The sequence below is a fragment of the Xiphophorus hellerii genome, chromosome 18, assembly GCF_003331165.1.
Source record: "Xiphophorus hellerii strain 12219 chromosome 18, Xiphophorus_hellerii-4.1, whole genome shotgun sequence".
Taxonomy (NCBI): domain Eukaryota; kingdom Metazoa; phylum Chordata; class Actinopteri; order Cyprinodontiformes; family Poeciliidae; genus Xiphophorus; species Xiphophorus hellerii.
In genome coordinates, this window is record NC_045689.1 from 19,046,160 (window position 1) to 19,063,684 (window position 17,525).

Consider the following 17,525-nt stretch of genomic DNA (forward strand, 5'->3'; position numbering starts at 1 on the left):
AGCTGCTATTGAGCAACTTCTACTACACAGTTTTAATAAGTTAATTCAAAAATTAATCAGCAGATCAGACTGTATTAATGGTAAATCTGTCAAAAAGGGCTGAGCATTTAAAAAAATTTTTAACTGAAGACATAATTTGCTATAAATAATCAAATGATCAAGTATTTACTGCATTTTAGGCAACAAACATTAATTTTCTTATTTAAAAACCAATTGAATTGTTTATTAGCATATTTTCATATTTTTCTAATATTGTATAAAAAGGCTTTAGTGGTTAAATGAAAGATTTGCAGAATGTTCCTTTGTTTCATCGATCTGCATACTACAATCAGTGATAGATGCGTAAAATCCTGTTAACGGGACAGAAGAAACAAATGGAATAATGGAAAACAACTTCAAATGATGCAAAACAAAAACGTTGGAACCGATGGAGGGCCATGAACTGAGAAGCTGAGTCCTGTGATGAGAAAAGAGGACGGTGGATGAGTTAGAGCACAATAACACCAAAGACAGTAAAGAACTGATATTACAGCAGACATCCATGGAGGCCATGTGGCGTATTGATCTGCAGATGAGAGAGTGAGAGTTAATGTTCAGCAATGCTTCTGCTGCTTACAGTCAAGCCATTTCTTATCTTTATGATGTTGTACATTTTCTCTTTAGATTTGTGAGAAAATAAACTTATTACCAAAACTAGATGGAGACATTCATCTGCTGTGAGGACAGACACTGCAATGGCAATAACTAACTTGAGAATAACGTTTACCACGGTTTGAAACTTCAGTGAAAACAGACAGTTTTGTAAAGTGGCTTATAAGTAGCAGTGTGTCAGGATATAGAGCTTTGTCCTGTAACCGGTGGGTTGCCAGTTCAAATCTACGCTCCATCCTGAGTTATGCAAGTTATGGCCTTACTTAAATTGGATCATTTCTTGTCTTGTACATTTTGAAGTGAAGGTTTAAAACTTCCTAGAAATTCTGATGAATTTAAAAGAGAGTATCTGTATCAGAACAGACATATTACAAACTTGGATCACTAGAATAGCAAACAAAGAAGAGGTTACACATCATCATGTGAACCTTTGTATCTGTGTCAGCGGTTTTCAATCAGTTTGATCAAAGGCTATACCAATCAGTCAAACTCTGGGAGAGTCCATGTGGAGAAGTGGAGATCTCCAGATGAGGAAATTGTTCAGGAAAGAGAGAGAAGGAAACGGTCCAGATAAGAGGACAACAAATGAGAAAGGGATGTAGAGATAAGAAGAGAGAAAGGGCTGCAATAAGAACTTCAAATGCATGCTATATATTGTACAGCAACAAATGGCATTGTTAGTTTTTCTGTATTGATCAGAATGCCAGTTTATTATTTGTCAGGTAATAAAAAAGTAGTAGAATCACCTGGGAATATACTGTTTCAAATGCAGTTCTGCTTAATCAAAAGCTCCATTTAAAATGCATGTATAAAACAAAATCTTATTTCAAAAGCAATATTTTACAAACATCTGTCTCTAAATACATTTTATGCAATTTTTATGTACCTTTAAGAATTGACACTTCAATTTTAAAGATGAATAGATAAAGTTAAGTAACGGCTTTCCTGTTAACAACAATTTACCAAAATGTCTCAAATGTATTTGTGTTTGAGTTTGAGTTCGTAAGTCAGCATTTTATTAAAACAGCTTAATTGATTTCATTTTACAAAATATATTTTATGCTTTTTTGTCTGGTACGGAATGGTAGAAGAGATCTCTGTAATTTTTATTTGTAAAAGAATAAGTCGGCTATTGTATTATGATAGTTATAGGACTGCAAAACCATAATCGGTCTTGATACCAAAAATGGTCTTGTTTAAAAAAAACAAAAAAAACAAAGCAATTATTTTTTCTGTCAGGCTTTAAAGGGTTAAAAGCAATCATTTAAAGACTAAAGAGCAAAGCAAATAATTGGCATTTTTCTTGATAAATTACCTAAAAAAAAACATAGTTTGTATTTTCAGTTGTTGATAAATGGTTTTATACCAACTTATTGATTAATCATGTTATTGTTTCGATGTTGTTCATCTAATTCCACAGCAGTGTGTGAGTGAGGAAATGAATTTTGCAGACAGTCTGCGGAACTGATTGTTGTTGTAAATATTTTGCAGACCAGACGGCAAGAGATTAAAAAAATGTTTGCTGTGTTGTCATGTCTTCAAAACAGTTGTTTCCACCATAACTCCTCATGACAAACAGCTTGCCTGCAGCAAGACACGCACACACACGCAAACACCCACATGGAACAAATACACAAAACCCACATAAATACACACACAGGAAGGAGGTTAGATTGATCCAGGTTTAGCTCTCAGGGCTAAGAGTTATTGAAGAGAATCATCCCTCTGTAATCATGTTAGAGCCAACCAGACCTGCAGAATACACACTGTCCTCTGCGTGTGTGTGTTTGTGCAGGAGAGCCAGCTCTCATTTGTTTTGTGTCCCTTTCCTTTCCCTCTTCTTGTCAGAGTCCTCTCAGAAATGTCAGTGTGCCCTTCTGTCAAAGTCAGTCTCAATCAGCTAAAAGACGCACAAAAACACAGAAGGTTACCCTGTCATTCACGCAGCCATTGATAAACCAGACGGAGCTTCGGAGCCCCTCTTGTCACATTTCATCTCTCAGTCCATCTCTGACACGCTCGTTTGTTTCTCTGCCTCATTCTCTGGCTCCTTATCTCCATCACTTCTCTGTCTTTCCCTTCTTTATCTCCTTCCACATCTTCACTCCTCTTTCCTCTCCTTATCTCTGTTCCTCCCTCTGCTTCCTCTCTCCTCCTCCTCTTAATCCTAACGTTTCCTCTTTGATTATCAGCTATTAGTACCCAGTTTAGCACTTGTGTCATGTGTCACATGTTCCATGTCCGTTGTTTTCATATTTGAGCTTCATTGCGCAGTGATTTGCTCAAAGTATTGCTGTTCATTCAGAAAGTTGAGCACAAAAGCAACATTTTGTGCTGAGGATCTATTATGCTTCTATTAGAGATTTACAGATCAGGCTTTTCATGGCAGATACTGATCTTCAGTTAGTTTTGACTAAATACAATATATTTTTTTTATTCTCAGACCTATAAAATTTAAAAGGTTCCTTGATACTGGTGGTAGTTTTTAAAACGAAAGACATATAAGATTATTTCTATTCATGTGTATATTAAGAAAATGTGAAACGTTGCCAATTTTGGGCCTTTGTCTCTAAAGTCTGTATCAGATGTATAAAAAAATCAGTGACTGATGAAGTCCATCCATTCAGCCACATGTAATTATCACTTAGGGTTTGCATTGCATTTGAAATGGGATTCTCACTTTATACAAAATTTCAGTGAAAATACCTGTTTTTAAGAAGAAAAGGAAAAACCGATCATTTTTTTTACTGTATTAAAAATAATGTGTCATATCGATAATTACAGTTCAAATATTAGTTTGGAGTTACATAATGGCTCAGTGGTAGACCAGGTGTATTATTCATAAACCCAAACTCCCTCTTTTCTGTCTTTGTTCCTTCTTGTCAAGCTGCTTAAAAAATGCCACCGGCTAAAGAATCTTAAACATTTTTGCAATATCTTTGTTTATTTATTGTTGTTTTGATTTTAGAGTCAGTTTGTGAGAATAGCATCTCTCACACAATATAAACCACACGTGCCCTACTGCATCATGAAGTAATTCTATCAAATGGTTTACTGTGGGTTTGTTGAATCCGCATAATGGGAATATTTTTTAACATGCCTGCAGTCATGGGAAGATGGTAGTTTAACACAAGTATAACAAGGGAATTAGTCAGACTATCTGCTCCAATGGACAACCATCAGTTGTTTCTTAGAAAACTTTAGTTTAACTGCTATTTTAAAATAGTTTCCTTAATGCAAATCTTTGCAGGAAATATTTCCAAACATCTGAGTTTGTCTTTCTTAACTGAAAGACTGGTGTAAAATGTTTCTTTACCTTAAACAGCAACATGTGGGGGAGGGATGCAGGGTAACTGCCTGTCCTCTATCCTCTCATTTAAAGTATTTTAAATTGTAAGAACCGGAGGCGGGTCATTTTAGCTGGTTTAAAACCATGGCTTTTTATAACAATGGTATATCTCGATACCAGTAACCAGCCCATCCCTTTTTGAAATATTGCAACCTATAAAATATTGCATCCACATAGTTCTTTGGCATAGCATTACGGTCCACATTGATATGGCTGTGGTGATTGGTCTTTGATATGTTATTCTTCTCTACTGGAAGTGTTTAGTTATTAAAACTCATGGGGGACTTGTGGCCACACTCTCAAGCTAATTTACACAAATGTCTCCCATCCTCAAAAGGCCAACATGTCACATTAGATCAATAACTTTATTAGAATTTCTGGTTTATCTTCAGCATGTTTTGCTGGACTTCTTAACAAAACTGTGATATGTGTATAGGAAGCTGATAAACTTCTAATTAGAACCCAAACCAGCACCATCAGACCAGAAACATGTTGGGGTTTTTTTTGTTTTTTTTCCTGAAGCAAGCTGTGTTAATAATGGATCCACTGGTTCCAGTGATTAGCCCAGCCACATCCCTGTTCATCTCTGGTTTGGACCCCAGTCTGGATCACAGGTTCACATTTGGAAGAGTTTTCTGGTGTCTTTTTCTTTAAGTGCCTCAAACCACAGTCAAATACTCTCCTGCCATCCACATCATCATCCTGCCGTTGTGTATATGTGTGTTTGGTTGCTGGGGTGATGGCAGGGAAGGGTAGGCACTCCTTTTTAAGCAAGAGTGTGTGTGAGGCTGCGATCTATGCTAAACTGATTTCAACATGGCTGCGCCAGAGAGGCTAACACAATTACTGCTGGCTAATGGCCCCACTGACTGAGAGGCGGGGGGGAGATGCATCGTGGGTAGCTTTCTGGAGCTCTCTCGTCTTGCTCTCTTGCTCTGTTTTCTCTGCTCTTCTTCTTCTTTTTTTTTTTAACCAAATGTCTCTGACCCTTTTCTCATCCCTGCTCTTTCACTCTTTGATCAAAGTTTCAGGAATCCTTCCACCCTCAGGTCAGCTCAGTTATTCTTGATGGAAAGCAAAAGCAACAAATGGAAATGTTATAATGGGGTTATTTTCTCTCTCTCTCTCTCTCTGTGTGGTGTCTAGCCATCAGAAGAAAGGAGAACGGCTGGTACGATGAAGAGCATCCTCTCGTCTTCCTCTTCCTTGGCTCGTCAGGAATCGGTACCTTCTTTCTTCGACACACACCTCTCTTCAACCTTGGTTTGATTTTATGTAAAAAACAGCTGGGGGGAGCCGAAATAAACACAATACTTGTTTTCCTTCCGAAGCTTTTTAATGCATTTGAAGTGAACTCCATTCATCTGTGGATAAAGGAATCGCTTAACAAGGAATATAGCATTATAAAACCCGCTGCATAATGGTTTAGGTTCATCTACATTCAGCAAGTGTATTTCTCTCTTAAGTGCCTTTCTTTCTTTTGCAGTTTTAAAGAAGTTCAAAACTATGTAGACTTTCTCATGCTGAGTTATGGAATTATAAGAAAACAGCATTTATAGCAAGTAGCCTTATCTTTTTTTTAGATAGGTGAGCAGCGCTGTAATTAAAAGGTCTTAATGCAAGAACACACAATTTATTCTGCACACTTTTAAAGTGAAAAGAGACATTGTATCCTGTAACTTTGCTTTGATGCTTTTCAGGTCAAAATGGTTAAACGATTTTCTAATTGACTCAAACAGCTGCGATTAAAAGACAAGCATATTTTAGTTTATTAAAACACAATTGGCAGCAGACTTGTGGACAAATGTGCTCTTGTGACCAAGATGTAACTTTTTGATCTTACTGAATTCTATGTGCAGATAAAAACTAATACTGCACATCAAGGCATCTGCCATAATCTCTAATACTACACCTATTTTGCTCAGAGGAATGGATAAAACCTCAATGTCTAAATGTGTAAAGCTGTTACAGGAATACCTCAGAAAACTTGTAGTTGCAATGAAAGGTTGTAGAAAGGGGAGTAGTAGTATCACTTTCCTTTTATTTTACTGCTATACTTTGTGTTGGTCTGTCAGATAAAATCACCTGTAGAATAGATTGAGGTTTATGACTATAATGCAATATGTCAAAAATACTTATTCAAGACATTGTAGCTAGAGATCAAAATTTTAAAAGTTTCTGATTTCTTTAAACACATCCTGACTTGAATTGCCATCAAAACATTTGAGAATTTTCTGAATGTTTATTAGCTTGAAGGGTTTCCTCAGACGTGTTTGCCAAAATCTCCCCTCAGCATTCAGTATTTTTAATTGATTAGTATTGACAGCAGAAAGCCCCATCCAATATATAGCCTTTGTTTGGAACAGCTCCCCCTTAGCTGTGTGTGTGGAGCAGCTGTCAGAAAAACAGCTGATTGCACATTAAAACACTAGTACCTCTTGGTAGCACACTATTGTTGTGAGCAAGATAATCAACAGCAGCCTGTGGTTTCAGGAAATGATATCCACTGGGGACGAGTGTAAACTGAGAGAACCTCCACCTTTGTGTTGCAGCAGATCCACACTCCTGCACATAGATCTTAGGAGTACTTTGGACAAAGAAGTACTGAGTGAACATAAAAGCCTCCCAGAGGATTTTTAGTATCAAGCAACAAAGCTTGGCTTGTTGCAAAGAAACTTAAACATCCTCTACCAGCAGCAAATGTGTTAGTTTGAAGAGAGGTAGCAGGAAGAGAGAGAGAGAGAGATATTAAGGGCCAGATAGATGGCTAAAGAAAGAAAGAGATCATGAAATGACAAGGCAGAGAGATAGATGAGGGAGAGGCAGTGTTCATATCCTCCATTCCCTTCAGCGACAAACTCTGGCCATGAGACATCAATATTAAACACAGCAACAAGGCACAAACACACACAGCCCTCGCACACACCCATGCCAAGTACAAGACATCAATATCATATATGAGCATTTATATGCAGAATATTTTACCGACAAACTTAATGAGTGCTTCAGGAGAGCGGATATGATCGGATGCTTTATTGGAGGTGGTGCTGGGATTTAGGCCAAAGCACTTAGCAAAGAGGAAAATATTGTCTTTTAGTCTCAAATGAGTCAAATTGTTTTCTTGACTGAATGTTTTAGAAGATGCCGTACTTCACATGAGATGGTTTTTTTTATGTCAAATTCAAAGTAATTAAATGGCAGATGAGGTTGTTCCTGTTACAGAAGGAATAATACAAGTGATGTCTCTGTTCTGTGACAGGAAAGACGGAATTGGCAAAACAGGTTGCTCGCTACATGCACAAAGACATTAAGAAGGTATGTTTTGTTATTGCATGAATACACGAGCGCTTCAGTGTAAGTGGGAGCAGATTGCTCTCCAGGTTCACATTAAACCCACAACATGTCACCAGTGTTTCTCCACTGTGTGGAAAAGTGTGAAACTAGATTCATATTTTAAAGGTCTGGATATACAGGAGTGTAAAAGAATATTTTTGTTTAAAGAAATTATATCCTGACTTGACCACTAAATTCTTAACTCCCTTCGATGCTCTATCTGGGGTTTCTCCCATTGAGCTCAATTTCTCCAGTTGAATTTCAGCCGGGCTAATCAGTGAACAGAAGGAAGAGGTGTGAACAAATTCTTTGCATGGTTGCAGTTTGGTATTGGCAGTGAAGGAAGTGAATGAAGCCGTTCTCTTTTCTCCGTTTCCCACCTCCATACTTTTCAGTTTTGGGATTTTGCTGGTATGCAAACCCAGATCAATGTGCACATACAGTATCTCCTCCATTTATAATGAATGCTTGTATTTTATATTTTAAAATGACTGTGAAGAACATGAACAATGTGTTGGAGCCATATATTAATAGAGAGTCTTTATTTTGCAGGGTTTCATCCGCATGGACATGTCAGAGTTCCAGGAAAAACACGAGGTGAATAGTTTCCTTGAATTGAAGACCGAACGCAGAATGTCTTTTTAAAACCGTCATGTATAATTTGTTGAGTATATTGCTCCACCGAAGTGAGCTCATTTCAAATGAGAGCTGCTGTAACTCTGTGTCTGCTATCTATGGCAGTGACATTTTGGATTAATTCTGTTTATGATCTCATAATTAATGCAACAACCAAAATGAATGCTCTGTTTATGCCTCTTTATGGGGGTTTGATGATGGATACATTTAATCAGTGATTCAGAGTTGGATTATGTTCCAGTGTTTTAAGAACTGCATCTAATCATTTTAGTTCAGACTTGGTGTTGAACATTTTAGCAAGCTATCTAATGAGTGGCAGTAAAAACCTTGACTAAAGGACAGTTTAAGTTTTCTCAGATAACATTGTTGTCTGTTCAATGACCACACATGCAAGGTATTGTGAAAAGTTTATTTGTAAGGGAAATATATATATATGAATATGAATATTGGCACCTTAAGATGATCACTCCATGGAGACAGTTTTTTAAATTCCTTCCTTCTGCATCAGAAGAAGGAAGGATTCAGAAGCTCTTAGAATCTACCGTTTTTACACATTGCAACCACAAGCCTCAGTGTATTTTACCAGGTAAAATGGTAAAAATGGTGAGGTGGAAGGGAAATGAAATATGGTTTTGCACATTGTTTCCAAATAAAATTAGAAAAGTATGCAATGCATTTGTATTCAGTCCCCTGTAGTTAATATTTTGTAGGAACACCTTTGGCTGCAGTGAACTTGTTAATCTTTTCTAAATAACTCAAGCTCAGTCAAATTGGATGGAGAGCATCTGAGAACATTATGTTTCCATCCTTGCCACAGATTACAGTGGAAGCAGAACTTCAATCGTACCGTACTCTTTTAGTTTTCAGGTACCGGATTGAACTATTTCGAATGAGATGTTCAAAGTTTGGGATGTTTTCTTTATATCCCCGCTCTGTCTGCTGTGTTCCTCCAATCATGTGAGACCTTCACACATAGCTGGATTTATACTATACTTAAGATACACACAGGTGGTTCCTTATACTAAGCAAGTGACATTTTAAAGCACTTGATTTTATTTAGGAGCAGCAGTGTAGAGAGGACTGAACACAAATACTTGCCACAGAGATTTTTAAAACTCTTTTTCTTTCACTTCATAATTATGCATCAAGTTTACCGCAGAAAATACAAGTTTGTGTGTGTAATTTTTTTTCAAGGCACTGTACATGTTGAATGAAGCCTATTATTATGTAAATTCATCCAAAGAGAAGATTTCTTTGTTGCATGATGTTTGATCGGCCTTTCATCTTCTGGTTCTCTTTTCTCAGGTTGCAAAGTTTATTGGTTCTCCTCCAGGATACGTTGGGCATGAGGAAGGGGGTCAGCTGACCAAGTTGTTGAAGGCATGCCCCAACGCTGTTGTTCTGTTTGATGAAGTGGATAAAGCTCATCCTGACGTTCTTACCATCATGTTGCAGCTGTTTGATGAGGTCTCTACAAAAATACTCTGTTTATTCATTGCAAGTTTATATTTTAAAAAGCCTGAGGCCCTCTGATTGATTTCATGCTTGTCTTCTCTCAGGGTCGTCTCACAGATGGCAAAGGAAAGACTATTGAGTGTAAGGATGCCATTTTTATCATGACTTCAAATGTTGCAAGTGAAGACATTGCCCAGCATGCTTTGCAACTGCGGCAGGAAGCTGAGGAGCTCAGTCGTAGGAAGCTGGCCGACAAACTTGGTGAGTTAAATACTCTAGCATGAAGCACATCTAGTAAATATAATAAAACTAAACACTATACTAACTTATTCAGATGACTTGATAATTACATGATCATTGTCATATCATTGTTATGTTTATCCCCAGAGGATGTTGAGAAAAGCGACGACATTAAAATCTCCCGGCAGTTTAAAGACACGGTGATCCGACCAATCCTGAAGGTAGAGACGCTCACAAACACACAAAACTGAAGCTCAGCTCGTTTTGAAACAAGTTCAGTTGGCCGGCGACGCTCCAGCTGTCATTGTTCGCTCTTTGATTCATCCTCAGGCTCATTTCCGGAGGGACGAGTTTCTTGGTCGGATCAATGAAATCGTGTACTTCCTGCCGTTTTGTTACTCAGAGCTGCTGCAGCTGGTCAGCAAAGAGCTCAACTTCTGGGCCAAAAAGGTTTAGTGGCAACTTTTTTTATTTACACTACGTTAAAGATTTTGTTTCTGACAAATAATGTAAGTATATTTATAGTCTGTCACTCATCAAGGTGTCATGAAAGAAATGTTTCACACCATTTGCTCCACCCATGAAGTTTCTGTATTTGCCTCCTCCTGTTGGACTGCACAGCCTCACCCACTTCATTCTGCAGCCGCTGAGCTGTGCAGGAAAAAATGCGCAGATCAATATTGTGTGCCTCTGCTACTCACTTTAACATGATTACAGTGTTTAACATGTGGAGGCTTCATCAAAATTTAATTATTAATATTATGGCTGATGTCCTGACAACATGGCCCCCACAAGGGACTGATCGAAGCCTGATTCATGCGTCTTTTCACTGTATCCATCTTCTGAAAGTTGCTTGTCCGTTCCTTATTATTTTTTTAGTCTAAGTCTCACAACAACTTGTCGGTGTCTGGCAGAGCTTCTAACAACAGAAATTTGATTATCTTCTAATCGCCATTTGTTTGTCGTTCACTCATATTAGGAGAATTAAATGTTTAGTGTTGCCATTATTGCCTGGCTGTGCATCTGCAATGAAACATGGTGTCCTATTTATTGAATGAAGTGTTAACATCAGTAGCTAAATGAGCTGCTCTGATCACTACTATTGACTGGTGTTTGATTAAAGCGCATTAAGGGCCTGTTGATTAGCGCTGGCAGACATTCTGCTTGACAGTATCTCCCCTCTGATGCTGCATTTGTCTTGTTTACTCCTTTATTCTTTGATTGTGTGTTTTTTTTTGTGTTGCTGCGTGCACTCCAGGTGTAATCCTTTCCCTCAACCTAACATTACCTCATCTCTATCTCTCCATCAGGCTAAGCAGCGTCATGACATCACTCTTCAGTGGGATCACCCGGTCCTGGACCTACTGGCGGGTGGATATAACCTGCACTATGGAGCGCGTTCCATAAAACATGAGGTATGTAGACTGAGACATCTTGGAAAGCACATGATGTGCCCTTAAAGGTTCAAGGTAATCGTTTAGCTTTAACCTTTTTCACATTTTGTCACATTATAGCTACCAACTCTGCATATTTTACTGTGATTTTATGTGATAGTCCAAGACTGTTATAGTCAATTCTCTTTACTCTAGTTCCTTTAAATAGAATTCAGTGTAACTAATTTCCCTCCGATGTCACCTTGTTAGTGAATAAACTCCACCTGAGTGTAATTTAATCTCAGTGTAAGTCCAGCTGTTCAGTGAAGGACATTGGTGAACAAACGGCATCATAAAGACCCAGACAGGTCAGGGCTAAGGTCTAACCCAGGATTACGTTACAAAACAAAATGACAAATTTGAACATCTCATGGAGAATTGTTCCATTCATCATCTGAACATCAGAAAAGCATGGCACATTTTCAAATCTTTGAAACTCAGACAGAAGAGAAGCAGTAAAGATCCCATGGGAACTCTGGAGGAGCAGCAGATATTCACTGCTCAGTTTGGAAAACTTGTGCTTACCACAAATCTGGCTTTTGTAGAAGATAGGTAAGAAGAAACTGCAAGAACATCCCAGCCCATATGCCACCATATCTGCTGAAAACCTGATTATTAACACACAAACCCCACAGTGAAACATGTGGGGTGGCAGTGTCGTGCTGTGGAGTGCTTTTATTTTTGGCAGGAGGGACAGCAAAACTAGTCAGTTGTTGGGAAGATAGGTGGCGTTAAATACTCCATCTATCATCTATCCTAGGACAAAATCTGTTTGAAGCTGCCAAACAATTTACTGCTGTAGTCGGTTCCTGCAAGAATTGACTCAGGGAGGCTAAATACAAACACACTGCACACTTTTCAGATTATTATTTGTAAAACAGAAATCCAAACATTTATCATAGTTTCCACTTTGTAGTTATGTAGTTCTTTGTTTTGGTGTGACATAAACACTCAACAATTTACGTTGAACTTTGTTGTCAGGTGAAAATTGTCAAAAAGTTGGGAAAAAACTGAATGCTGTCCTGCTTTCTGTGTTGATGGACTGGTAAAGCTGTCCAGGGTGTATCTTGCTTATTGCCTAACGTCTGTTGGAGGCACAAACACACCCACAACATCAACTGAGGGTTTAAATCAGAGACTGTCAATTAACAAAGAACATATTTGAAATAATAATTACATATATTGTATGTTTCTGATTGTACTGATTTATCAATTCTAAAATGTAAAGTAGAAACATTTGTTTAGTAAAGAATTATTTACTTAAAAGGCAACAAATGATTGAAAATGATAATATGAAAGTATAATTGCTGACTAAAAACTCTTAAGACATCTCAGGATGTCAAATCAATCTGTAATGTTGCTGCTTTCTGCTTAACCCCATTACTGATCCCTCAGGTTGAGCGACGGGTCGTCAACCAATTAGCTGCAGCGTACGAACAGGAGCTGTTGCCCAAGGGTTGCACGCTGCGTCTGTTCGTCCAATCAGAAGACCAGGAGGAGCACAGCATGCCCAGGCTGCGCCTGGAAGTGGTGGGAGAGGACAGTTCATCGAGAACGCTGGACATCCGTCCACCGCTGAATCCTGAACACTAACACAAGACAACACTAAACCTCATCAGCAGCAGCAGCCGAAGCATTATCCAGCATCAACAGGATGGATGGTAACCAATGGATGTTCTTAATAAAAGCACATCTGAGAAACTTCACTGCTTCTCATTCATCATGCCAAAGTGTCCACAACATGCAGTACAGTGTAGGCAATTTTTCAGATAGGAAAACTAAGACTAACAGTGTTTCTGCGGAACGTATTTATTCAGAGATGTTTAGGTGGAGCATCAGCATCATGACCATACATCATCAGTGAAGACATTGTATCACGCTCTGCACTGTCCTTCAATATAGCTGTAGTTACAGAGTGATAATGTTATGTTTACTACGTAATGCAGACTAAAAGCCAAATCAAACAATATTTATTAAATATATATATTATAAGGTTAGTTGATATGATTTATGCGGCGAAACCAGCAGTTTTACAGCCGGTTGAGTTCAGCTGAGAAGAAAACTGACATATTTTCTTCTCAGTTCACAGAAACCTTTAGTTTCTGGAGAGGACACTTCAGTTGTTTGTGTTATCATACTGTATATCAGTGGTGAACAGACCCACACAAGCTGAACTACACTCATAAACCGCATTAAAAAAAGATGTAGTAATGCAGGTAAATTAGCAGTAGTAGTAGATCAAATGACAAGTTGTCTGTTGATGCATGTTAATGTAGGAACGTGAAATAAAAACACCATTTAACATCATAAGTGTTGAACATCTTGTTGACAAACGGCCAAATGTAAGGGAGCCACGTTTCTGCTCCTTGTATCCCAACCTACACCATGTAAATAAAACCTTGACAACAAAAAAGGGAATTCCTCTCCTTTCTTTCTCCTGTTTTTTTGTTTTGTTTGACTGGCACTGACACTCCTGATGGATGGATGGATGAGAGTCCTGCTACAACAATAACGCTTGTCCACCTTGTGAATCGACATGACAGGGGAATTTTGTAGGAATTCTGCTCCATGTGGGGGTCCGAGTTGGACTCGGGGAAGGGAAGCGGCAGTGAAAGCATCTCACACATACAGACACACAACAGCCTGCAGGAATGTGTTGTCCATAGGGAGTAATTAGCACGTCGGGGACGGACACCGCCTCTCTTACAGTGCCTGGACCCCCCAACTGCAACAAACACACAGCTGGTTTTGCTGACATTTACACTAACGTGTTTCAAGAGGAAGTGTAATTGCATGTCATTCACTTTTGAAACAAATCATCTGGCTTCTTGTAATAGGCAAGAACTATGGCAACTTTTGAAACGATTATATGCAAGTAAAATTTTGAAAGTAGTGATTCGTGATTGCAAGGCTATTTTTTTGTTTACATGTAACATAAGGAAATTATGGAAAATGTCAACCTGAATAAAAAGTCAGAACGCACAAACATGAATATAGTTTCAGACCATGTTTTTTTTATTATTATTTTAGATATTTTAAATGTATTTGGAAATCAAAGAAAAGTGTTTTCTTCATATAAAAATGAGATCTGTTCATTGCAGTCTTGCCTGGTCCACTGTACGAAAATCTTCAGAGTGCTGTCTTGTTACCAAAACTTACAGAAATCCATGCATGCAGAGTTACTTACAGCTTAAACATGTTGCTGTGGTCAACCAAAATTTCATGTAAACTCATTTAGAGGAGGACTTCGATTAAAAACATCCGATGTATTCAAAAGCACTTCTGTGACGTCACCTGGGAGGGTCGATTTCATCTGGATTGAATAATTACCTACAGCAAAATTTAGCTGCCAACTGACAGTGATGTGTCATTTTATAGATCAAAAGAAATGTCTACACAGTGAGCTTGATCTTACAGAAATCTCTGGCTGGAAACTTTAACATTTCAACACCATTCATTTGTATGTTGTTTTTTTTCTTTCCTTTTTTTTTTTAGCAGAAGGTGTTGGGAATAACCCGTGGAGTTGCTGCGAGCCCATCAGCATGGAGCTGATGAGGATAAACAGCCAGAGATGAGGAGCAACAGGCAGCAGATGGCTGCAAATGGACAGTAGATCAAGGTTTTTTTTTGTTTTTGTTTTTTCTTTTGCTCTGATACCTCCAGGCTTTTCCCATCTTTCTCCTCTAACCCTCATATGCATCTTCGCTTCATGGTTTTAGGAAGTTGGAGTGCTTTGGGTCTGTGTGTGTGCGTGTGTGTGGGCGTGTGTGTGTGTGTGTGTGTATCCATTTACCTTTCCCTGCGGAGGAAGAGAGGAATAAGAAGAAGAGGAGGAGAAAGAAGAGAGGCTCTTAGTCTGTCCGTCAGGCTATTTCTGACTGCTGCCATTTCTCTGATTAGATTATGGAGAAACAGAAACCTGGCCCCTCCATCGTCCTATAACCTCCCTCCATCTCCCCTCATTTTGCCTTCTGCTGCCTCTCTCTTCCCCTGCATCCTTCCTTTCCTCCCCTCTCTGTTGTCCATCTGTCTGTCTCTGCCTATCCGCCTCCGCCTCCTCTTCCTGCTGGATGAGAGTTAAATGTGTAACGAGGATGCAGAAACAGGGGATGGAGCATCAGCTCAGCAGCGTTACAACCCCGTCCCCACCCTCAGATCTGTGCGCTTTCCCTCCATTTCCTGGATAAGGCTGCGATGGTCTGTGTTGGAGTGGCCTCACAGAGGCGCAGCAGCCAGGTGGAGGTGCTGAATGATGAACGACTAGTAGCAGCTCTCCCATTATCATATCTGTCTCCGCTCTTAACGGAGCATTTTCATCCGTGTCCCTCCGCGCTCCGCTCCTCTCTCCTTCTCCCTGCCTCCCTCCGGCTCTCATTGTGCTCCCCCAGGAAGGCGATCGATTCCCCCCTCCATTATACCTCTCAGCTCTCGCTCTAAAGATGCGCCTCATTCGTGCAGCCTGCAGAGCGCCGCAGTTTATCACCGAGCTGCAGTCCCTGTGGACGCACATGTTGCTTGGAAATCTCGGCCCTCCTCGTTCTAGAGACTGAATTTATTTCTGCTCTGTTATGGTGACTGGGAAAACCCGCATAAAAGACACATTTTCATAAAAAAAAAGAGAGACAGGGTGGGTAGGTTGCTACAGACCCGCCCGTCCTCCCCTTTTCTTTTAAAGAAAAGGAACAAATCCATTCTGCCTAATTCGAACCTTGCACAGGGACAGCTCGCGTGGCAGATTGCAGCCTAATTAGTTTAGAGGGAATTTAATTCAATTAACTTTCCACAGCTCCGCGCGCCCCGCCGCTGGGCTGCTTTCAGAGCGCGAGGCCAGAGCTCCAGATCTAATTAGCGTGTTTGGAGAAGCTCTCCTGCGCGCGGCCGTGCCTCGCTCCTCCAGCTGTGCTGCTGCTCCACGGCGCGTGCGTGTATACGTGTGTGTGTGTGTGTATGTGTGACACCGTGGTCTCCCGGGAGATGTCTTGCTTTTTCTTCTTTATCCCAAAAAGCTTCTTTTTTTTAAGTAACATGCCGGTGTCCATTAGGATAATACAGGTCCAGTGCCGCAGGAGAGATGGACGCAGCATGTTGAATAACCGCAGCTGCTCTGCGTCATGTTCCATCTGATGGATGCGTGTCCAACTCAACTTAAGAGTGGACTCACACTCGCACCCACGTACACACGGGATGAGTGCAATCTGATGGGCTAAAACGTGCATCTGGTTGCGAAAATAATTCCCCGATTTCTGACCAGGCCAACCGGCTTATAAATCCCGGGAATTGTTGTACTTTTCCCGATTTCGTCGTTTCGTACCCGTTTACGGGTAAGAAAAGTACCCGTCTGCCGAAAGACATTTTTGTACCGAGCATGTCTCAATTTTTAACTACCAAGTGGTCGTTTCGTACCTGCTTCAGTCCGGTTTACAGCATTTTTATGCTTTTAGGCCATGTGCCTATGACTGATAATAATGAACGGCACAGACGTTTATCTAATGTTGGTTTGATCGGGGGCCATAATCTGTCATATTCTGTTTCATAAAAGTCAACTGGGAGGGAGAGGAGAACAATTCATGCAAATTGGGTGTGGTGGGTTTAAATAGTCTCTAGAAAATGCAACTAAATCAAAATATATATATCTGATTTGATAAATGTGACTATTTCTCGTCATAACTCGTGAAAATAATGAATTATGCAATAGTTAAAGTACGTGTGTATGAAACTGTTTACAGAAGAAACGGAACGTTACAAAATGTCAAAGCGAAATTCAAAAATATGTAAACTGCCTCCCTTACTGGACATGAAGAACCACTTCATTGTACAAGGTAAAATACTTTACATCACTGTTTGACAAAGAATTACGAACAATACAAATGGAGGCATGGCCGGTTCGAAAGAACAGTGGTAGACGGATCCATTTTTTTTTTTTTAAACCCTAAAGATCTACAGTGGCACGAAGCAGGGAGAGGATGAAATGACAAACATCTTATTAATTCCCAATCATAAAGAATCAAAAACGTAAATCAAAACAGAAAATGGCCACCTGCGCCTTTGTTGTCAATGTTTTGATGGTGAGTTATATTTATTTTCGTGCATATAAATCTCAACCAAAATGGTTTTGCGGCTTGGTCTGTGATGCCTGCGGGTCAGTTTGCCATCACCTTATCGTACCTGTGTTTGTTTTTCCCCCCTCCTTCCATCTCGTACCTATATATCTGAAGCATCGCACATCCCTGATGTGCTTTCATAACAAGTGGAGAGAAATAAATACATCGAATGCTAGAACTTCATGCATTTCAATTTAATTGCGTCTATTTGCATGTGGTTCTGATACGTCCTGCAAGTATATATAAATATTTATTGGAGAAATACACCCATATTCCCTGACAGTAAATTATGAGTACATTATAGAAAATGACCTTAAATAAAACTGT

General features: G+C 39.4%; 1 protein-coding gene across 1 annotated transcript in view; it reads left to right on the top strand.

Moving 5' to 3' along the window:
* clpb (ClpB family mitochondrial disaggregase) overlaps positions 1 to 13,521 on the top strand; it is a 34,636-nt gene extending 21,115 nt beyond the window's left edge. The window contains exons 8-16 of the mRNA XM_032590733.1: positions 5,147 to 5,224; positions 7,260 to 7,315; positions 7,886 to 7,930; positions 9,275 to 9,436; positions 9,529 to 9,685; positions 9,812 to 9,885; positions 9,995 to 10,114; positions 10,975 to 11,079; positions 12,493 to 13,521. Of these exons, the coding sequence (XP_032446624.1) occupies positions 5,147 to 5,224; positions 7,260 to 7,315; positions 7,886 to 7,930; positions 9,275 to 9,436; positions 9,529 to 9,685; positions 9,812 to 9,885; positions 9,995 to 10,114; positions 10,975 to 11,079; positions 12,493 to 12,690 (995 nt within the window). The 3' untranslated portion in view covers positions 12,691 to 13,521. The remainder of the gene's footprint in view (positions 1 to 5,146; positions 5,225 to 7,259; positions 7,316 to 7,885; positions 7,931 to 9,274; positions 9,437 to 9,528; positions 9,686 to 9,811; positions 9,886 to 9,994; positions 10,115 to 10,974; positions 11,080 to 12,492) is intronic.
* Positions 13,522 to 17,525: the final 4,004 nt, after the last annotated feature.